At 36.0% G+C, this 19254-nt stretch overlaps 1 protein-coding gene across 2 annotated transcripts in view; it reads right to left on the bottom strand.

The window, feature by feature from the left end:
- Nucleotides 1-1083: 1083 nt before the first annotated feature.
- Nucleotides 1084-19254, bottom strand: part of LOC127874633 (disheveled-associated activator of morphogenesis 1-like) — an 83523-nt gene continuing 65352 nt past the window's right edge. For both annotated transcript variants that reach the window (XM_052419093.1, XM_052419094.1), the window contains exons 18-28: nucleotides 18389-18433; nucleotides 17942-18118; nucleotides 17639-17716; nucleotides 15322-15428; nucleotides 14109-14197; nucleotides 12212-12426; nucleotides 11656-11717; nucleotides 11043-11238; nucleotides 9881-10048; nucleotides 9175-9250; nucleotides 1084-1656 (exon numbers count right to left, since the gene is read on the bottom strand). In XM_052419093.1, coding sequence (XP_052275053.1) covers nucleotides 1529-1656; nucleotides 9175-9250; nucleotides 9881-10048; nucleotides 11043-11238; nucleotides 11656-11717; nucleotides 12212-12426; nucleotides 14109-14197; nucleotides 15322-15428; nucleotides 17639-17716; nucleotides 17942-18118; nucleotides 18389-18433 — 1341 coding nt within the window. In that variant the 3' untranslated portion in view covers nucleotides 1084-1528. The remainder of the gene's footprint in view (nucleotides 1657-9174; nucleotides 9251-9880; nucleotides 10049-11042; nucleotides 11239-11655; nucleotides 11718-12211; nucleotides 12427-14108; nucleotides 14198-15321; nucleotides 15429-17638; nucleotides 17717-17941; nucleotides 18119-18388; nucleotides 18434-19254) is intronic.

The raw sequence follows: 19254 nt of genomic DNA on the forward strand, positions 1-19254 counted from the left end.
TGTCCTATAATTTCAGTATCAACCATAAACGAATGACATTTGTTAAACATTATCCAAACACTAAAAAATATGCTCATCAATTTCTACTTTATAAATTTTGAGTCTGAAACTGTCATATCTGAAATAAACATGTTCAGCAGGTACCACAGTTTTGTACACATTGTTTAAAATTGAGTCACACGTTTTTAAAACAGGGATTAATTCAAGTGTTGTCTCAGATATGCCTGTGAAGTCCACACAGGCTTATCAGGGCAACACTTTCCACTGTATGGTATTTTTCCTTTAAAGGAAGCCTTATCTTAGAGCAAATCTAGTTTAGGTGGAAAGTGTTGTCCCTGTTGGCCTGTGTGGACTGCACAGGCTAATCTGGTGTGACCTTTCACACCTGCATTAAGTCTCAATTTTGCAGGACAAAGCTCAATTATTCTCTAATGGATTTGAATGAAGCAGCAACACAAGGTAGACAACTAGACTTTCTACACCTGAAATATGTCTTTTTGGCACTCAATTTGATAACAATAACTTGCAACTTATATAATGACATGATTCATTCAGCCATAGAAGGTCTAAAACAATAGAGATTTTAAAACCTCATATTCATGTTCTTACCCATGTTCTTACTCTTGCTAAATTTGCAGACAGGAAAATATTTTACTATTATTTAACATTATGTCAGTTGTCTTTAATATTTCCTTTCATGTTCTATTACTGTTCTTCCTTCTTCCTTCCAAAACTTACACTCCAAAATCTATTCAAATTGCAGAAAATCATTAATGTATTTGTTTTACATTTGTCTAAAATTCAAAACAGGCCAAACAGCATTTTAAATGTCACAAACAAGTTCAACATTGTTTGTTTAATTATAGACGTTGGCATTGGCTTAATTGACATATTCCCACCCCCTCAAAATATTTCTTTGTGTCAAGAGAACACCACATTTTGATCATGATAATACAATTTTATTGCAATCACTTCCTCCCAAAGAATTCCTGACACATCTAGTAACATAATATGAAAACAGGATTGTCAACACTAACATCGTTTCAATTTTGCATGAACTACACACTACCATTGCACAGAAAATCCTTCAATAGACTAATACTCAAGAGGTATTGACTTTCAGAAATCCTTCCAAGACCTTGTTCAGGTCACTCACTGTGAGTGTGTTTACTTGGGGAAATCCTAGCAAGCAATCCAAGACATTGTTCAATGCACTCATCGTCAATGTGTTAAATTTCAGAAATTCTTCCAAGACCTTGTTCAATTCACTCATTGTCTATTTGTTGACTGTGGAAATCCCGGAAAGCAATCCAAGACATTGTTCAATTCACTAATCGTCAATGTGTTGAATTTCAGAAATCCTTCCAATACCTTGTTCAATTCACTCATTTCTATTTGTTGAGTTGTGGAAATCCTGGAAAGCAATCCAAGACAGTGTTCAATTCACTCATCGTCATTGTGTTGTCCTGGCAAGCAGTCTCTCAACTCACTTGGCAGTGTTTTGACTTACGGAAATCCTGCCAGTTGCTCAATTCACTCGTTCCCTTGACGTATTCACTTGCGCGGAGATTCGCTTCTTGTTTCTCTTCATTTTGGCCATTTCTTCACCGAATATGTCGCCTGTTCTCAAAGCCGAGACAAGGTCGTCAAACTCACCTGAGAAATATATAATAAATATAAATGGGCGGTGCTCAGTGAAAAAGGGTTAATGCATGTGCGTAAAGGTGTAGTACACACAGGCTAATCAGGGATGACACTTTTGCATAAACTAGATTTTTTTTTACGAAGAGTTGTACTTTAAACAAAAAATATCATAGAAGCAGAAAGTGTCATCCCTGATTAGCCTGATCGGACTGCACAGGCTAATCTGGAACGACACTTAACGCACATGAATTAAACCCCCTTTTCATGGAGCGAGGCTCAAATACAAAACTGGAGCTCAATTACACTATGGAAATGATAGATAAACTTTAAAAACTTTGCTTGCTCCACCTGTCCTTTTGATTTAATTGATTGGGTTATGCAATCATGTGTTTTTATGTACCTCTGAATTATCAACAATAACTCTATAATTGCCAGTTCCATTAAGTATCTAATCAATAGTTTATTAGGATAATCCAGGTAAAATTGTTATAAATCAAACTTACATTCCTTAAACTAGGACCATACCAAAAAAAGATTCAAGAGTATTTTCAGTAAACCTACAACTTTCTATGCAATTGCATGCAATAATAAAATAAGTTGTAATAGATTCCTGGATGCAGACAGTAATAAGATCATGATTATGAAAGAAGTAAAACGGCTATTTTTTCGTTTGCACATATCCAATTTTCAAATCAATGTCATGGCGTAGGAAAAATAAAAACAAACCAGAAATGTTTGTAAAACTTGCAGCGAAGTGGTCAATATATGCAATTGTTCTTGATCTCAAAATTCAAATGGGTCTTTTCTAAAGACTACCCAACATACTTATTATGCTCCCTTTGAAGAAGTGGAAGTATGTTGCTTTGCAACTGTCTTTACGTAGGTCTGCAGACCATTTGGTTTCCACACGCTATCTTGATTTTGAGGTCAAAAGTCAAGGTCAAAGGGGCTCAAAACATTAGTTTCCAAACACATACCATCATACACAACTTTCTGGTATGCTTGTTACCTGGGAGGACAGGAAGACACCTATTAATTTTGAGGTAAATATGAAATTAGACCATGCTATGTGAAAAAGAGGTTTAATGCATGTGCGTTAAGTGTCGTCGCAGATTAACCTGTGCAGTCCGCACAACACTTTCTGCTTTTATGGTATTTTTTGTTTACAGAAAGTTTCTTCGTTGCAAACATCCAGTTTAGGCAGAAAGTGTTGGCCCCTGATCTGCCTGTGCAGACTTCACAGGCTAATCTGGGACAACACTTTAAGCACATGCATTTAACCACTTTTTCACAGAGCATGACCCAATTCAGTTCTTAACAATATCCTGAGGATGCATTGACCTTTGATGATTCTAATTGGTTTTCAGGTTTCTCAGAAGAAAGGACAATACTTCTATCAACTTTGTTGCCAACAAAATCAAATCTTCCCGCCCAATATCAATTGTAGCCATGCTCACAATGGAAGCTTAAAATGTTCTTCACATTTAGTGTAAAAAGTAACAAAGAAATATACCAGCACTTCTTCCAAGCTAAAAGAACTCGTGGGTACAAATGAGTATAATATCTTTTTATGAAGTCTTTAATGAACTGTTTAACACACACAAAGCAAAGCTATGTACAGCAAATGAATATTGTGTATTTAGCCCTCTAAGCATATATTTGGCTAACAATTAAAGTTCTTAAGCTATAAATGATTATGAAGAAAGATCCCATGGTTGTAAATTTGCAAACTGAAGCTCGTATAAATGTTGCAAAATGAGCACTTATAAATGATAATTAAATACTAATGTAATGCTTTCATTGACAGCTTTTGACAAAGGTAATGAAGACATGTAGACATGAATTATGTACCATACAGCCAACAACATGTTGTCTGTTTACAATTACCACAGGCTTGAAAATGTAGTAAGAGTCTTTAACATAAATGAAACAATCAAATTGTACAAAAATGATGATGTTTTTATAGTATTGCATGAAATAATTAGCTGTTATTTGTGACCATCACGCTTAGATACCCAGCAAAATGAAAACTGAAAAGGTAACACAAATGAGCCTCGCTCTGTGAAAAGGGGATGTAATGCATGTGCGTATAGTGTCGTCCCAGATTAGCCTGTGCGGACTGCGACAGGGTCAACACCTTCTGTTTCATGATATTTTTCGTTTAAAGAAAGTCTCTTCTTAGCAAAAATCCAGTTTAGGTGGAATGTGTTGTCCCTGATTAGCCTGTGCAGACTGCATGGGCTAATCTGGGACAACACTTTTAGCACATGCATTAAACTCCCTTTTCACAGAGCACAGCCCATTAATCTTTTTAGAGCTGCATATCATTTACTAGCGTTATATGTGAAAGAGGTATCGTGTCTTGTCTTTTTTTTTAAATTGTCATTTTAACTATAAAACATTATAATTGTGATGTATATTCAAATCATGTTTTTAAGTCACTTCAAACAAAAAATAAGAACTCAGTAACTTGTCTTAAAAGAGGGCCATTTGGATAACAGCCCTTGATCTCTCACCTGAGACCAAAAGGAACTGACCCATTGTGATAAGCTTTTATGCTGTTTCATCATCTATTTTATTTTATTTTTTAGTTTTTTCCCCCACGTTACCCAGTTCCAAATTTAGCTGAGATATAATTGGTATTTAAATGTTGCTTCTAGAGGGTTCACAGCCTTTTTATTCCATTTGACTTAGTGGTTTCTGACCCAACATGACCAATCTAGAATTGGGCTGAGATAAAATTCTGACAAATATTCAAACAAGTATCAGGACAATTGGAAAATACATAAAATATGTAGTGTGTTGTTAAGCTAATTCTTTAATTTTGAACCCTTATAAGTTTTTTACCCCAGATGACCCTTTTAAAAACTTGGTCCAGACGTCATTGGGGCGAATGTTCTGACCAGGATTTGTGAAGATTGGGCAATAAAAGAGGGCTCTAGTGTTCAGATGGCAAACAATGACAGCCCACAAGGGACAAAAGGCAATTACAAATACCATTCATGCCCATTTTGTTATCTTTACATGTGTAAACCTTAAATATGAGCCATGCTCTATGGCAAAGGGTTAAATACATGTGCGTAAAGTGTCATCTCATGGATGTCACTTTTCGCTAAAACTAGAATTTTGCAAAGAAGAGACTTTCTGTAAACAAAAAATACCATACAAGTGGAAATCGTCATCCCTGATTAGCCTGTGCTGACTGCACAGGCTAATCTAGGACAACACTTCAAGCACATGCATTAAACCCTCTTTTCACAGAGCTTGGCTTAATTACATTTAATAGTTACTTTATATAACAAGAAATATGAAGACCCAGACAGACATGAGAACACAAGCTATTAAGAAATGACAAGCAGCAGTATAGTAAATAATTTGATTTAATGGCAAATATATAATGATAAGCCTTGGAAACGTTGAAAGTAAATGGATATTTTAGAGATATAAATAATACTTTTAAGTGTCTTTTCCTTCTCCCTTGGCTCTAAAAAACAACAATAATTAACCCTGTAACTAATTTACTTTATCCTAAGTAACAACAAACTGTCGGAGATGGGTGATGCTCCCCAAAGTGTTTTTTTGTCACAATATTGCACTATATATTCAGATAAAAGGAAACGTCTTGAGGGCACAGTATTTGGGGGGGGGGACAAGAATATTTTGTTATTAAATTTCAAAGGGCCATAACTCTGTGAAAAATCATCCGACCAGAACCCGCTGATAATATGCATATTTCCTCTTGGCAGTGAAGCTTCCTATAAAGTTTCATTGAATTCCGGTCATTAGTTGCGGAGAAATAGCCCTGACAAGAATTGCACTATATGTACAGTTAATGGAACATTTCAAAGGACCATAACTCTGTGAAAAATCATCCAACCAGAACCCGCTGATAATATGCACATCTCCTCATGGTAGTGAAGCTTCCCATAAAGTTTCATTGAATTCCGGTCATTAGTTGCTGAGAAATAGCCCGGACAAAATTTGTGCACGGAGGGACAGCAGACGAAGCGGCGACTATATGCTACCCTCAAAATTTTTTGGGGGAGCATAATAAATACATTAAGAATTAAGGCTTTAATTGCTTTTAAATAGATGTCACTAATTATACAGAATAAGAAGAGTTTAGAAGTTTATGTTTACAGCTCAATGAAGTACATTTTTATATTGAGAATTGCATCAGATATGTGTGAAGTCTTTTTTTCAAATAAAATGGATTGCATTATCCTTCATTTCTGTGTGACAGCAACTGACAGTGAGTGATATATGACATCACATTCAGTTTCAATAAATCATTAATATGACAAACTACATTTATCGGTTCTCAAATTATGCCATGCAATTTTACAATTCATGCTGATTATTTCTTAGTTGTTATATGTTTCAAGATAACAATATGCTACTACAATAATTTGATTATGTTGTTATTTTCAATACATATAAATACATGAATATGTAAACAACTAACTCATATTAGGCTTCAACAACCAAAACACTTAGTTTTCTTATAAACAATGTGTTGTAAGCCAGTTAGAAAGCTAAACAAGAGCTGTCAGAGGACAGCGCGCTCGACTATTGACTAGTGCTTGACAGTATAACGTAAGCCATCATGGGGAAATTGTTCATTTTCAATAATTTATTAGACACACGTTAAAAAATAAAAAAAAGGAAAAAAATAGGGGGGTATAATGTGGGGTGTGGTAATTTATTAGATGATGTTTAAAAAAAAAATGGGGGGGGGGGGTATGGGGGGGTAGGGGGGGTGGGGTGGTGAGAGGGGGTTATAATGTGGGGTGTGGTAATTTATTAGACGATGCTTAAAAAAAATGTTTGGAGGTGTGGGGGTTGGGGGGTGGGGGTGTGTGGGGGTAGGGGGGTGGGGGGTGAGAGGGGGGTATAATGTGGGGTGTGGTAATATTTTTTTTGGGGGGGTGGGGGTGAGAGGGGGGTTTATAATGTGGGGTGTGTTAATTTATTAGATGATGTTTAAAAAAATAAAATTGGGGGGGGGGGGGTACGGGGGGTGGAGTGGTGAGAGGGGGGTATAATGTGGGGTGTGGTAATTTATAAGACGATGTTTAAAAAAAAATGTTTGGGGGTGTGGGGGAAGGGGGGGTGTGGGGGTAGGGGGGTGGGGGATGGGGGTGAGAGAGGGGTATAATGTGGGGTGTGGTAATTTATTAGACGATGTTTACAAAAAAAAATTGGGGGGGTGAGGTTGGGGGGGAAGGAGGGATTCTGGTAGGGGCGTGTGGTATTGTTTGGGTGGAATCCATTGTGGTATTCAGGTAAGTGTTGTTTTGTCAAAGTAATAATAAAATGTGATCATAAATAAAGAAGTAATGGCAATTTAAGCAAAAGGTTCAATTATCTAAGTGTAAAAGGGGCCATAATTATGTCAATATGCTTGATACAGTGGTCTGCTCTTGTTTATAGGTTGGGGTCATGTTGGTAAACAAGTATGCAACATATAAAAGCAATATGTCACAGGATATAGGAAATATTTGGGGTAGTAAGCAAACTTTAACATAGATTTATCAATAATATGCATATTCTAAGTATAAAAGGGGCAATAATTATGACAAAATGCTTGGGGTCATGTTGGTAAACAAGTATGCAAAATATAAAAGCAATATGTCAAGGGACAATGAAAATAAATGGGGTAGTACAAAAACTTTAACATTTGCTGCATATTCTATTTTTAAGTGGAAAAGGGGCCATAATTATGACAAAATGCTTGATAGAGTTGTCTGCTCTTGTTTATAGGTTGGGGTCATGTATGTAAACAAGTATGCAAAATATGAAAGCAATATGTCAAGGGACAAAGAAAATATTTTGGGTAGTACGAAAACTTTAACATTTGCACGCAAACGAAGACGAAGACGCCGGGGTGAGTAGGATAGCTCCACTATATATATTTCATATATAATAGTCGAGCTTAAAATAACTGTGGGATGGAGATAAACAAATAATTTTCTTTATGGTCAACAATGTTTGCCAGAGTTTGACCTTTGTTATTACGTTCTTTTTCATCCAACATGCCAGACCCCCCAATCTGGGAGGGAAAGTCCCATTTTTGGGGTGTTTATCCTTGCGTCCTGATATAAGACAATTTTGTGCCGATATTCGTAAAAAACAAAGTATGTTCTAAAAGTTTACAATAATATTTTTTATTAAAGCTCTCTCTGGCTAAAACTTACTCGAGGTTGCACCAGTGTTGTTTTTGGCACCTAATCAGCAAATAAATTATTTTATAAGGAATTAACACCATGGGGTTTTTATGACAGGGGTCGCTTATTGCTATTGATAGATGTGTGAGACGTAAACAGAGTGTCTTCTGTCACTTTAAGGAAATATTATGATAAAAAAATGGGGATTTTTTAAAGAATGCCATTTGCACGAATTTCTTGCCATAATTTTTAATTTGTCGCCATTGGCAACAATAGTAATTGACAGCCAGAACCCTGAGTCACTCTCATGGCGATAGTGCGTATTTTTGTTTACTTCCAGAAAATGGGACTCTAGTTTGTGTTCATGAAATATTTAAACACATTTATGGCCGATGTTGGCCAGAAAAATATAGTTTTTGTGAGTAATATACTGACTACTGACTAAAGTAAAGGTGGAACGATTGATCGTTTTTGGTGTCATGGTGGGACTATCCCGCTTTTAGGTAAAAGGTCCTGACACTTTTTATAGAATGTGTCGCGATTTGGACCTGAGCAATAATGGCATGTGTGAACTGTATTTAGTTCTTCTTGAAAGCTTAGTGCTTTTACGAGTACATACCTACAGCTCAGAGTTCTTCCTGATAAAATTAAATTCCATGCCAAATAATTAAGTCTCAAGTTTGTCTATAAAACAGCATTCGATCAACCTAAGACATTGTAACAATTACAATACCTGTTACCATTGACATCAATTTGAGTGTTTTAGTGGCTCAAACAAAAAGTTGATAAAAACCATAATCAAACCCAAATCCTAAGTTTGGAATTGACAATGCAATCTATCTTACAGAGGTTCTGGAGATAATCGATGCCACACGATTGGTTGATTAGACACAAGATCTATCTTGTGGAGGATTCGGGAGATGCTAGATGTATACATTTGCGTATTTTCATATTCTGAATACTCTGTGTTTTCTATTACAAAAACTTCTTGAACGGATAACGTGTTCAAAATTTGGATTATTGTCCTTATTCTGAGAGCACACCATACCAAGTATACTGTTTTAATTTGAGCATTAAGGTTAACTTTAAGATCTGTTTGTGTTTATTTATGAACGAAAATAGTTTATGTTGCTCATTTTGCCTATTAAAGTGCCACCTGGATTCCAGGTGGCCAAGTTTACACGAAATATCTCGTTACCAGTTGCAATGCCCAGCCACCCAGAGGGTCAATAGCTGGGCTGGTGGATTATTGCAGCTAGAACGGTATTATACTTCTTTTATCACATAACTAACACAAAATTGTACTTTAATACACAAAGACTTAAATGATGTTGTATTATTAAGTTAATACAATTTGTCTTACCTTTATCGCTTCCGTTCACTTGCCCGTTCATAGTGCCTGCCTTCTTTGTCAACCTCAGTTCACGCTCTTTCTTCAGCTGAAAATTGTTATGAGGGCTTTTGAGTATTCTGTGCATATAATGAGTAAGTATTCTTCTATGCTTTTAAATTATTATTTTTATAAGTACCCTTATTAGTTACTTGCCCAAAAAGATGGCCTGTCAAACATCATTTAAACATGTACAAAATACAGATAAAACAATGAAATAGATTATTCCCTTTTTAATTTATTTTTCAATTATGAAATGACTATTAAAATTTGTTCAAACAAATCATTTCCAATGAAAATATAGACACATTGGAATGCATTACTACCAGTTTTTTTTTCAATTATTTGATATCCTTCACCAATTTCAAAATTTTGTGACAGAATGAGGAACAGACTGAATGAATCGCGGACAGACATTGCCAATTCTATATCTGTCCACTTGGCAGGGGATAATAATAACTGATAGAACCATATGACACAATATGCTCTAGACTTAACATGCACTTACAACTTATTTTAAAAGTCCTTCAAAATTCCATATGTCTACAGAAAATGTTTAAAGGGGAACCACCTCTTGAGAAAGAAGTATCCTCGAAAGGGTTCAAAGAATTCTTGAAAGACAGAAGGACAGACAACACAGTGAATGAATGCTTTACCTGAAGAACACCATAACACGTACCTTCTCTTCAAGATGTGCTCGTTTCTCTTCCTCCTCCTTCATTTTGCGTATTTTCTCATTCTCTACTCGAGCGTCATTCATAGCCACAAGGAAGGCGTCAAACACACCAAAGAACTCATCTGGTTGGCCAGACTCGGCAATACCAAAACACTTCTGACAGGTTTCAAACTGCGGGAACACAAAACCATATACTGTTAAATTAAAACTGTATAATCTATTGAGCAGTCAAACAATGTTGAGTTCACAGGCATTGAAATTTAGATCTTACTTAAGAAAAAAATCCAAACATCAAACTCATGTATTTGTTTAAAGGCTTATAAATTATGACACAGTGAAAATTATGTCAAATTAAACAAGATCCAATAAATAGTTTTACAACAATAATGAGATCTAAACATTATTATAATATGTTTGCTCTTGACTTCTTCCAGCATTGTTCATTAGACAATTTTTTTTTTTTTTTTTCCTAGAAATGTTTTATATGGTTTAGTTGTCCAATGCTCAAATTGCGCCTTCTCAAACAATCCAAGCATTCTCACCCAATACTTTACAAATGATCAAGATGTAAACAATTACATCGTATATTTGTACTTTAATAATTGATTCCGATGCAAATGCATCTCTGTTTTCATCTAGTCTATTAGTGATTGGGGAGTATAATAATGGACATTTTTGCACCAACCATGAAACATACAAACAACCACTCCTCCAGTCTGACAATGGGGACCTTTTCCCTCATTTGGGGGGTAAAACAGAGCTATTTGTGCATGGGAGGGGGAATTGCAAAAGCAGGTAAATGACAAATGTTTAATTCATATCAGTTTTAACAGAATTAAATAAAATATCATTTTCTCTAAAGGAAGACACATTCTAACAGACCATACGATAGAAGGAATCCAGATGATTGTCCCACACATGACTTAAATCCCAAAACTGCTCTGTAAGCTTTGTTGAAGCCAAAATAATTATGGAAAGTGTGGAATACTGGGTATAAAAAATTACATTTACATCTACACTTCATAGTGATGACATATTCAGTTTTAATTTAACAACTTGGAAAATGTGGAAGTAGTTAGCTCCACAAACGTATAACATTTACAGCCCACTGAATTACTAACTTATCAACTGATAAACTATTTTTGCAGGGGCATATCACCCTCACCTTCTGTTTCATTTCTACGTAGTTTTCCTCCACTTCAGAGAAGCTGTACGTTGCCACGGTGATAAATTGTTTCATTACCGAGAGGAACCTGTCCCCTGGGGTCGTGGACCCTCGCTCCTCAAAGTAGCTCAACTCCTTCTCAATGTCCTTTAACCCCGTCCGTATCGTTCCTAACTCTTTGTCGAGCTCTGAGAAACTGCAAGACATTAATGTTCAGTTTTAAGATAACAAGAAATAACTCAACATGGTTATATACAACTTGTATGTCTGGAGCTAAATAAGAAATAAATAAATAATTTTTTTTTTTTTTTTCTAATTTTGTTTTTATAAGTGAAGTAACTGTTTCATATTGAAAATAGTTTTTTTTAAATAAAACATCCAACATCATGAATGGTTTTATAACATTTATGCCCCTATACAGGACTAAATAAAGATTAATTTAAATTCGAAATCCAGGACAATTTATTGAAACCTGATAAACCATGAAACAGCAAAAGTGGTACTAAATAAATATTAACTATGCATGTACTTGTTTTATCTAAACAGACTATAATTTTATTACTTATAATGATACAAAAGGGATGAATACTTTTTTACAGAAAACAATACTTACTTTACTTTGCAAGCAGTCCCTACAAAACTGAGATCGGTCCCAATCTTCAAGACATCTGGGAACTAAAGAAATGAAACAAAGATATGAGTCGCATTCTGAGAAAACTGGGCATAATGCATGTGCGTAAAGTCTCGTCCCAGATTAGCCTGTGCAGTCCGCACAGGCTAATCAGGGACGACACTTTCCGCCTGAACGTGATTTTTGGTAGCGAGGTACTTCCTTGAAACTAAAAATACCATAAAATCGGAAAGTGTCGTCCCTGATTAGCCTGTGGGGACTGCACAGGCTAATCTGGGACGACACTTTACGCACATGCATTATGCCCAGTTTTCTCAGAACGTGACTCATATTACTAGCCTGAACTAATATAATATGACCATATACAGTGCTAATCAAGTAACACATTTTGATTTTAAATTAAAAGGCTAACAAAAGTAGAAATTTATACAATGTAACTGTTCAAGCACAATCAGCCAGGATACAAATTTAAATTGCTGTTCTCTTTAATTATCACAATAGACCAAATTAGTGCATAAATTGTTAAAAACTTGCATACTCGTTTTTCTACCACGTCCACTAAATAATGTAATAAGGTGACATGTTTGTTGATGCTAGATTTCGTATCCACCAGATTGGTTAGGGATGAGATTGTGAAGCCCCTAGCGTTTCCCCGCTGGCCCCTATTCATGTAGTTTCCCATGGCAAGCACAATTTCTAGAAGTTTCTTTAGTCGACGGCTTTTTGTAAGTTGTTTGGAGCCTTCCAACACAGCTATTAATAAAAGATTACAAATTCATTAATTGCTAATTTAGCAGAAAAACAGTTTCTTTAAACCTGCAACTGCATACATAAATGGTACAGTTCATGTCCATAAATATGAACATGATTACAACAAAAGTAGTTACATAGATAATATCAAATTAAGCATAATTGTTTAATAATTTAATAATATAGACGCTTTAAACAAGGGATGTTTGTAAAACATGCATGCCCCCCATATGGGCTCTCCGTTGTAGTGACAGCCATTGTGTGAATATGTTTTTTGTCACTGTGACCTTGACCTTCGACCTAGTGACCTGAAAATCAATAGGGGTCATCTGCCAGTCATGATCAATGTACCTATGAAGTTTCATGATCCTAGCCATAAGCGTTCTTGAGTTATCATCCGGAAACCATTTTACTATTTTGGGTCACCGTGATCTTGACCTTTGACCTAGTGACCTGAAAATCAATAGGGGTCATCTGTGAGTCATGATCAATCTACCTATCAAGTTTCATGATCCTAGGAATAAGCGTTCTTCAGTTATCATCCGGAAACCATTTTACTATTTTGGGTCACCGTGAACTTGACCTTTGACCTAGTGACCTCAAAATCAATAGGGGTCATCTGTGAGTCGATCAATGTACCTATGAAGTTTCATGATCCTAGGCATAAGCGTTCTTGAGTTATCATCCGGAAACCATTTTACTATTTCAGGTCACCATGACCTTGACCTTTGACCTAGTGACCTGAAAATCAATAGGGGTCATCTGCGAGTCATGATCAATGTACCTATAAAGTTTCATGATCGTAGCCATTAGCTTTCTTGAGTTATCATCCGGAAACCATTTTACTATTTCAGATCACCGTGACCTTGACCTTTGATATAGTGACCTGAAAATCAATAGGGGTCAACTGCGAGTCATGATCAATCTACCTATCAAGTTTCATGATCCTAGGCATAAGCGTTCTTGAGTTATCATCCGGAAACCATTTTACTATTTCGGGTCATCATGACCTTGACCTTTGACCTAGTGATCTGAAAATCAATAGGGGTCATCTGCCAGTCATGATCAATGTACCTATGAAGTTTCATGATCCTAGGCATAAGCGTTCTTGAGTTATCATCTGGAAACCATTTTACTATTTTGGGTCACCATGACCTTGACCTTTGACCTAGTGACCTCAAAATCAATAGGGGTCATCTGCCAGCCATTATCAATCTACCTACGAAGTTTCATGATCCTAGGCATATGCGTTCTTGAGTTATCATCCGGAAACCATTTTACTATTTCGGGTCACTGTGACATTGACCTTTGACCTAGTGACCTGAAAATCAATAGGGGTCATCTGCGAGTCATGATCAATCTACCTATCAAGTTTCATGATCCTAGGCCTAAGCGTTCTTGAGTTATCATCCGGAAACCATTTTACTATTTCGGGTCACCGTGACCTTGACCTTTGACCTAGTGACCTCAAAATCAAAAGGGGTCATCTGCGAGTCATGATCAATGTACCTATGAAGTTTCATAATCCTAGCCCCAAGCGTTCTTGAGTTATCATCCGGAAACCACCTGGTGGACGGACCGACTGACCGACATGTGCAAAGCAATATACCCCCTCTTCTTCGAAGGGGGGCATAATTAAGTATTTAGATGGTGTTGAGGATGAGATTTTGGTAAAAGAGTAGTACCTTCAATTCTTGGTTTCACATCGGCCATTCTGTCGGGGTACTTCTTTTTGAAGTACAGAGCTTGTACCCTCTGTTCATAGTGGCTCACCCTGCAAGCAGAACAGAATCATGTACAATCAAATAACAAAGAAAATGATACTGCTTCCTCAGTGTGTCATAAAATAAACTGTTATTTAAAACATGAAAAATACCTCCAAATACACACTCCTAACCACTGTTTTTTCATATCCCAAATGGTGAATTTTGTCCCCCAAATCAAGTTCCAAAATGCCCCACTGATCATTTCAATTTCAGATGGTTGTAAATAGATAAGTTCAGTATAAAATTAAATACTTTTAAATGTGTATAAATCATTTAACTAATTCACTTTTGTTCAGGATGAATATTTTACGAATAATTATTTGAATGTTATTTTAACCAAACAATCCAAATTTTATTGAAATTGTCACATTTGAAAAAATGTGCAAAAGCCATGCCTACATTCCATAGAGAGAACTATTATTATAATGAAACACATGGGAGGTAACTGTGTGTGACCTACATGCATTACAGAGAGCAATAATTATAATAAAACACATGGGAGGTAACTGTGTGTGACCTACATGCCATATAGAGAGCAATAATTATAATGAAACACATGGGAGGTAACTGTGTGTGACCTACATGCCATACAGAGAGCAATGATTATATATGAAACACATGGGAGGTAACTGTGTGTGACCAACATGCCATAGAGAGAGCAATAATTATAATGAAACACATGGGAGGTAACTGTGTGAGACCTACATGCCATACAGAGAGCAATAATTATATATGAAACACATGGGAGGTAACTGTGTGTGACCTACATGCCATACATAGAGCAATAATTATTATGAAACACATGGGAGGTAACTGTGTGTGACCTACATGCCATAGAGAGAGCAATAATTATAATGAAACACATGGGAGGTAACTGTGTGTGACCTACATGCCATAGAGAGAGCTATAATTATTTTGAATCACATGGGAGGTAACTGTGTGTGACCTACATGCCATTGAGAGAGCTATAATTATATGAAACACATGGAAGGTAACTGTGTGTGACCAACATGCCAAAAAGAGAGCTACAATTATAATCAAACACATGGGAGGTAACTATGTGCGACCTACATGCCATAGAGAGAGCTATAATCATTATGAAAGACATGGGAGGTAACTGTCTGTGACCTACATGCCCATCTCATAGAGGAACTTGTCTGCCCTTGCCAGGTTCTCGACCTCCCCACCTAGCTCTCCCATCGTTTGCATCTCTTCTGATGTAGGTACAAACTTCAACAACTGAAATACAGACGTAACATTATGCAAATGGTATTTTATTATTTTCATATTATTTTTTTACTTTTATATGGGCCAAGCTTTGTGAAAAAGGGGTTTAATGCATGTGCATAAAGTGTCATCCCAAAGTGAAGTCTGCACAGACTATTCAGGGACGACACTTTCCACTTTTATGGTATTTTTCGTTTACAGAAAGTCGTCCCTGATTAGCCTGTGCGGACTGTGCACATGCATTAAACTCCCTTTTCACAGAGCACGCCTCATATATGTATATAAATGTGAAATGAGAAATCTATTAATCACTTCATGCATTCATCATATTTTTGTTCAAGTAATAATATTTGTATCATGGTTTATTGTAGCATAACAAATTTAAGTAATATAAGTGCATAGGAATCAAATCACCAGTGCAAAGCACAAGTGATTTAATAACATTCATCTATACCCCTCAGCATGGGTTATTCTACAATAAATAATAGTATAAGCATTATCTTATTTTTGAGTCTGTATTTTTAAAGTTAATGCTTAAAAACTATTATAATTTATTACCTACTTCTATTTATAAATGCTGATAACACATTTCATACTGTTAACAATCTCGTTCAAACAAGAAGGAATGTTATGTTGCTTGATATCTGATAAATATTCAAATGCAAAGAAAAAGATAAAATCTTGGGGCCTGACTGTAAAGAGCAAGTCCCAGAAAAGTGATTGTTTACTTTTTGAGTAGTGAGAATATTTAATATTAGTAATACATGTAGTAATAATAATGTTGGGAACAGTCAAGTGTATCCCTCAGTGTAGGGGGCCATAGTTTGAACTGTTGTCCTTTACTTTGGGCAAGTAGGTCGACTGTTCCCGAATGTTAATAAAGTATCTTCATACTATATTCAATCAATCTTTCTACAGTGTAAACTCAACAGCGCTTTAAAAAGATGTCATCTAACCTTTTATAATAATAAATGTCAACAATTTCATTAATACAAATTGGGAAAATGATTCAAAACAATTGATGAAAGTCTGTGATCCAATATCTATTGATACTTCAGTGAACCTTAAATGCTAAAAACATAACCTAAATACTGCTTGATTATATTTTGTATACAGTTTGTGTTACATTAAATTGAACAGAAATTTAAAGTTAGTAAGGATTTAATTGTGCCTATTAAAGCAAGTTCATTTAACTGTTCAATGTCCAAAATGCAACTGTTTAAAAAAAAAAGGCTCTGCACACGAATATTGCAGTATAACCTACATATGACTTCTTTCTTTGTTAATGGAAAACAAGTGTCAACTCATTTAAACAAGAATATCAGTGAAACTGATGTATGCTCCCCGATGATGCGCTTTGTCAATGTATGTGTTAATAACCACCTAAAAAAATCTTTTATTAGCTTCAGTGACCTTGACCCCAGTGACCTCAAACCTCATCAAAAGGTAGTGGCCCATGCAAGGTACCTACATGCCAAATATGAAAGAGATCAGTAAAGTATTGAAGGTGCTTTGAGAAACTGTTACAAAAGCGTCACAGAAAATATATTAATAGCCTCTGTGACCTTGAGCCCAGTGACCTCAAACCTCATCAAAAGGTAGAGGTCCATGCAAGGTGCCTTCATGGCAAATATGTAAGATATCGGTAAAGTATTGAAGGCCTTTTGAGAAACTGTAAGAAAAGCGTGACGGAACATCTATTATAAGCCTTGGTGACCTTGAGCCCAGTGACCTCAAACCTCATCAAAAGGTAGAGGTCCATGGAAGGTACTTACATGCCAAATATGAAAGAGATCGGTAAAGTAACAAAAGCATGACAGAAAATCTATTATTAGCCTCGGTAACCTTGACCCCAGTGACCTCATCAAAAAGTAGGGGTCCATTCAAGGTACCTACATGCCATATATGAAAGAGATCGGTAAAGTATTGAAGGTGCTATGAGAAACTGTAACAAAAGAATGAAGGAAAAATCTATTATTAGCCTCAGTGACCTTGACCCAAGTGACCTCAAACCTTATCAAAAGGTAGAGGTCCATGCAAGGTACTTACATGCCAAATATGAAAGAGATCGGTAAAGTATTGAAGGTGCTATGAGAAACTGTAACAAAAGTGTGACGGAAAAATCTATTATTAGCCTTGGTGACCTTGACCCCAGTGACCTCAAACCTCATCAAAAGGTTTTCACAGAGGCTCATTTCGATATCACTATGTTCTCTGTCTACCTGTTCAAGCATGTCCTTAGGAATGTCTTCATGTTCATCCATACTCAGAACGGCAGACTTGATTTCCTGGTTACTGATCTACAATTTACAAAGTACACATTTGTATGTCAAGCTATCCATAAATTACAGAACAGGATTACACATTTTTGAGAAAAAGTTATATGACAAATGCCTTTATAAAAATATTTGCTGCAGTCCAATAACTATTTTAATAATTGAATTAAACCCAGTTTCATAAATAGTCACAAAAAACCTTGCTAATAAGGACTCGGGTAAAAGTATAACAACAGTTATCTGAATAACCTTGAGTTTAGACAGAAGGATGGTGCAGTTCTGTGCTCGTCTGCCATCAATCACTGAGAGCTCCTTGTTCTTCGGCGGGGATTTCCCGGGCGTCTTGGCATCGTCTGTTTCGTCCTGCTTCTTCTGGTAGGCTGAGAATGTTCTCTCAAATTCCTCCAGATCCAGCAGTGGGTAGAGCTGGAACACAGTACATTTAGAATGAGTGGCAGTTGGGGAAAACAGGGCTTAAAGCATTTTGAAAAGTGTCATACCAGATTATTCTGTAATTTACAGATACTTTATGTATTTGTAATTTATTAGAATTGTCATTTGAATAAAATTTATGCATATTTAACGAACTGCAATATAATTAAATATCATGAACATTGCCAGACTAACGTAAACAAACATACTGTGACAAAGATGCCATCTCAACTAGTCAAATTAATAATTATTCTTTATACTTACACTTGTGTCATCTATATCAGTCCATATGGAACCCTTGATACGATTCTAAAAAAAAGCATACATACATAATTGTACGAATAATATACACAATTACAATAAGTTATAACAGATATTCTGATAAACTGGTGTCAAGTGAAAAACAATCTGTTGTAAATCTTGACTGGTCTTAAAACATCAAAATGTGTTATTCTCCCAACAGTGTATACATGCAATGGAAGATAAAGGTAAAATAATAGTCATGGGTGAAATTTATAAAGTAAACAATTCAGTACTGGTCTTAATGAAAATTTTGAGCTTTTTAAATAAATATATGCACATAATTTGGCCAGATTTACAAACAGAACATTATAATCTAGCTTAAAAACTATAAGCAAGTGTCATTCAGTTACGTTCACCTCTTTGTAAAATATTTACGTGATGCTTGTAACATGCTTATTCCAACCTGGTTTCATACTTCTTATTCACTAAATATCTCAAACATATATTTACAATACATATGAGCCTCATTCTGGGAACACAGGGTCTCATGCATGTGCATTAAGTGTCCTCCCACAATAGCCTGTGATGTCCCCACAGGCTAATGTGGGAGGTCACATAACACAACAAGCATTAAGTGTCCTCCCACAATAGCCTGTGATGTCCCCACAGGCTAATGTGGGAGGTCACATAACACAACAAGCATTAAGTGTCCTCCCACAATAGCCTGTGATGTCCCCACTGGCTATTGTGGGAGGACACATAACACAACAATCATTAAGTGTCCTCCCACAATAGCCTGTGATGTCCCCACTGGCTAATGTGGGAGGTCACATAACACAACAAGCATTAAGTGTCCTCCCACAATAGCCTGTGATGTCCCCACTGGC

Source organism: Dreissena polymorpha, chromosome 3 (assembly GCF_020536995.1).
Source record: "Dreissena polymorpha isolate Duluth1 chromosome 3, UMN_Dpol_1.0, whole genome shotgun sequence".
NCBI classification, from domain to species: domain Eukaryota; kingdom Metazoa; phylum Mollusca; class Bivalvia; order Myida; family Dreissenidae; genus Dreissena; species Dreissena polymorpha.